This window comes from Akebia trifoliata, chromosome 13 (assembly GCF_017979445.1).
Source record: "Akebia trifoliata isolate Shusen 1 chromosome 13, ASM1797944v1, whole genome shotgun sequence".
NCBI classification, from domain to species: Eukaryota; Viridiplantae; Streptophyta; class Magnoliopsida; order Ranunculales; family Lardizabalaceae; genus Akebia; species Akebia trifoliata.
The window spans coordinates 5,272,362-5,276,407 of NC_141387.1; the positions used below are offsets into that span (position 1 = coordinate 5,272,362).

A 4,046-nucleotide genomic window follows, 5' to 3' on the forward strand; every position below is an offset into this window, starting at 1 on the left:
CACAAATAAAGTAAAATATTATAAATCTTAAACTCATTATATAATAATAAATGGGAGTATTTGTTATCAATGAAACATTGGTATCACTTGAGAAACAAAGGAGAGAATGAGTAGCATCTTACCTTTGGAGAAGATTTTGGTCTTATTAGAGATGATTCTAATATTTGTCTTCTCATTTAGTGGAAAGCTGAAAGCTCACCAAATGATTTCAATCCCAAAATGGCCTTTAATGTCGGGTACAAAAGCAGGAATCTAACCACCAAACACTACCTTATTAATCACTTACAGTGCTTGCAAGTCCCAACAATGTACCATGACAAAATATACAAATATATACTTCCCTTATTAATGAAAAACTAACAAATCTGGCTTAATTAGAACAAAACCAAATCTAATCTAGGAAAGGCAAACAAAAATTCCAATCAAGTTCTTTAATTATCCCGAATCTTAATAATCATTATTAGGCATCCTAGACACCTTTTTTTCTTTTTTAACTTATCGTGGGTATCACCACCCTTCAAGTGAGACTAATCTAAGGTCACATGCACCGCCGCCTCAGAAAGTCTTACATGCAACTGTTGAGTCGAGGGTCAATTGGACCCCCCTAGAGGGTGATCCCAAGTAATTCATTGCTTCGTGGGGTTTTGAACACTTAACTTTCCCTTCCCGAGGAGCTTATCAAGGCTTGGCTTGCCAATAGGCTAACCACTTGGGATTCAAGATACCAATCACTTCTCTAGTAAAGATATTGTTCAAATAACAAATATACCATGGTATTGTGTTTACTATAGATAAAATCATTCATCATGATACAGGGGCATAAGTACATCAAGAAAGAACTTTGAGTGTGTCCGCAAAGAGAGAAGAAAAAGCATCCATTTCAAGCTTGTTAAGGACCAAGCCAACCTCCAAGTCACCTTTTCCATCTCTGCTCTCATTAAGATTTATGGCTCCCCAGCCCCCTCCAGTGTCAATTGAAATCACCTCGGACTTTTTCGGCTTCCCCCACCCAAAATCTATCTCGTAAACCTCCAATCTAGGCGACCCAGCAATGGTTACAATTCGTTCGTGACCAAGCGAAAAAAGTTTGGCCAAGAAGTTATGTGCATCTCTCAACACTCCTTCATTCATCATTTGAATTGCATTTCCAATCGATTCTGCTGCAATGGCTATCCCATCTTTTCCAAGTAAGTCACTCCTCTTTACGTCTACGTAAAAAGGCACCAAGCAATTACCAAAATAAGTTATGGGTAAAGGAGGGTCTAGGCGAGTCCTGCAATCCACCGAAAAACCGAAATGTTCCCATTCCCTGAAGACTTCATCATCTTTTCGAGCTTTAACCAAGCAGACCCACACGTAAGCGCATGTTAGCACAAATTTTGATAAACGAGATACGGGTAATTCGACCTGTTTGAGAAAAGTGGTCAAGAATCTAATAATAATAATAATTCCATCTTGACCCGCTAATATTTTAATAGTTGCACTTACCTCCCAATATTTTACTAACATGGTTAAAATTCAGATGTTATTTTAATATCATAACCTCTTATTTTAAATTATTTCTTATTTAAAAATAAGTTTTAAATAGTTAGGTTGCCGACAATTGGAAGAAAGGGTTAAGTGAACCCCTTACATAACTATAACTCTATAATGGACGTAAGTGCAACTATTAAAATATTAGCGGGTCAAGATGGAATTATGCCAAACTACAGGGTGTCAAAAGTGCAATTTATCCTAATTAAAATAGATAAGTAAATATTTTTATTAGTTTCCCAGTTTCGAAGACCAAAGACGAATTTAATATATATTCAAATAAAAAAGTTGTCTTATTATTAGAACTTCCAAAATAATCAAACAGAAATAGAATTTTTCTTCAAAATTGATTATAATAATCATATTAAAGGTCAGATCCGGAGGCTCGTCAAACTTTGACTTTTGGACAAAAGAGAGTTGTTTTGAGCACACCAACTTTTACTTATAACACAATCAAATTTCAATAGATATTTATGAAAACATGCACAACAAAATTCTGATTTTGATATATTCTTCATTTTAATTTTCAAACCATGTTTTTTCAAGTGAATTCATCATTTTTATAATCAACAAATTCGTTGATAAATTACCAACGAGATTTTTGATAAAGAAAAATCGTTGGTTTTTAATCAACGAATTCGTTGATCAAAAAAATAATGAATCAAGGAATTTGTTGATTTTAAAAAGACGAATTCACAGGAAAAATATTTTTGGGAAAATAAAATTAATAATGTACAAGACTTTGGAATTTTGTGATATACGACACACAAAATAGACATCCACCCTAATTGCAAAAGGCTTGATGTGTTGTAAATAAAAGTTGGTGTGATAATAGAATTTTTCAAACAAGGACAAACAAATGTGGCACAAGTAAGGGTGTCAATGGATAGTCAAAAATTCGAATCCGATTCGAATTCGAATTCGAAAAATCGAATATTATCTGAAAATCTCAGATATCGAATTCGAATTCGGATAGTTTTATATATTTGAATATTGGATACGGATTCAGATATTAACATTTCGAATATAATAATATCCGATTCGAAATAATATATAATATATATATTTTATTTTATTTAAATAATATAATATATAATAAAAAAAATTAATGATGAAAATCAATTGAATAAAAAAATTGTAATTTTTTTTAAATATAAATTATCCGAATTCTAATAAAATATTATTCAATATCTAATAAGATAATCGGATTCGAATTTAGAAAGAATTTTAAAATATTCACTATTAAATTTGTATTTAGATATGAGATAAAAATTTTAGATTCGGATTCAGACATTATTGTATCCAAATCGATAAGCATGCACTGACAGGGTAGGGTAAGAGTATACATTTAAAGGATTAAACAAAGGCACGGAATCATATATCGTTTTCATACGGGTACGGTTCTTTGCCCTTGCCACCGCAGCGACGGACCAAGAGTTCAAGACCACTAGCATTCATCGTTATTATAAATATTTTATATGCAATATTAAAAAAAAAGAAATTATAAAATGACCTGATTGCCCTTCTCAAGTCGAGCCACCACCCATTGCTTGAGTTTCTCGATATCGGCTCGACCCATCACGAACGTGGCTCGAACCTTGTCGAGTACTGGAACCACAGGAGTGTTCATCAATTGTAAGCTTTGTCGAGATATTTTGATTTTCTCCAAATCTTTCAAGTAAAGCATCTTCAATTCATCAGAGTCTTCCACCACTGTTCTATCATAGAAAGGAAGCGATTCCATCATCAAAGATGTATCTCCTTCTGATCTACAAACCGACGCCCATGATTTGATGAAGTGGTTTGATGTTCGACCATCGGCAACCACATGATTAAAGGCAATTCCTATACAAATTCCAGAGTTTGGAAACAAAGTTATTTGTATGGCTAGTAGAGGAACTCGGTCGTTGGACGGTAGTGGTAACTGGGGAACAAGATGATAGAAATCATGGTTGTTTCTTGGGTTGTCACCTATGAGATAGTTGAAATCATGAGTTGATTCGGATATGGTTAGAGGGACCGAGTCACCATCTTTGTAGATGAGTTGGGGGAGAGTGGAGTTGAGAGGCCAAGTGAGGCTTCCAACGAGTGGGTAGAAGTGTTGGAGAGTGAGTGAGAGAGAGTGTTTGAGGTTGGGAAGGATGGAGTTCATGAAATGGGTTATAGAGTGGTGTGATTGGTAGAAGAAAAGACGTTGGACAGGTGGGAGAAATAGCCATGGTATATCAAAGAAGGTGAGAGGGAGAGGTGTTTGAGGGATCAAAGCTTTTGATGGTGGAGTGATTTGGCACTCCTCAAGCACCGTTGCCTTGTATGATAGGGCCATGAGTCTGTGTTTGTTTGTGAGTTTGTGTGTCTCTGTGTGAGTGTGTGTGTGTGAGAGAGAGAGAGAGAGGAGTTCTGACAACTTCAAGGGAGACTTAGTTTATAAAGTTTGTTATGGAGCGATCCCTTGTAGCACATGGTTCGTGTAGCATCTTGTATCACAGATCCAACGTATGAGAAAGAGTTAT

General features: G+C 35.0%; 1 protein-coding gene across 1 annotated transcript; it reads right to left on the bottom strand.

Annotated features, from left to right (window-relative positions):
* Nucleotides 1-803: 803 nt before the first annotated feature.
* On the bottom strand, nucleotides 804-4,046 carry LOC147387492 (phenolic glucoside malonyltransferase 1-like). The gene is made up of 2 exons (XM_086421878.1): nucleotides 3,047-4,046; nucleotides 804-1,407 (listed from the first exon to the last, which is right to left on the bottom strand). The coding sequence occupies exons 1-2, from the start codon at nucleotides 3,857-3,859 to the stop codon at nucleotides 829-831; spliced, it is 1,392 nt and encodes a 463-aa protein (XP_086278004.1). The 5' UTR covers nucleotides 3,860-4,046; the 3' UTR covers nucleotides 804-828.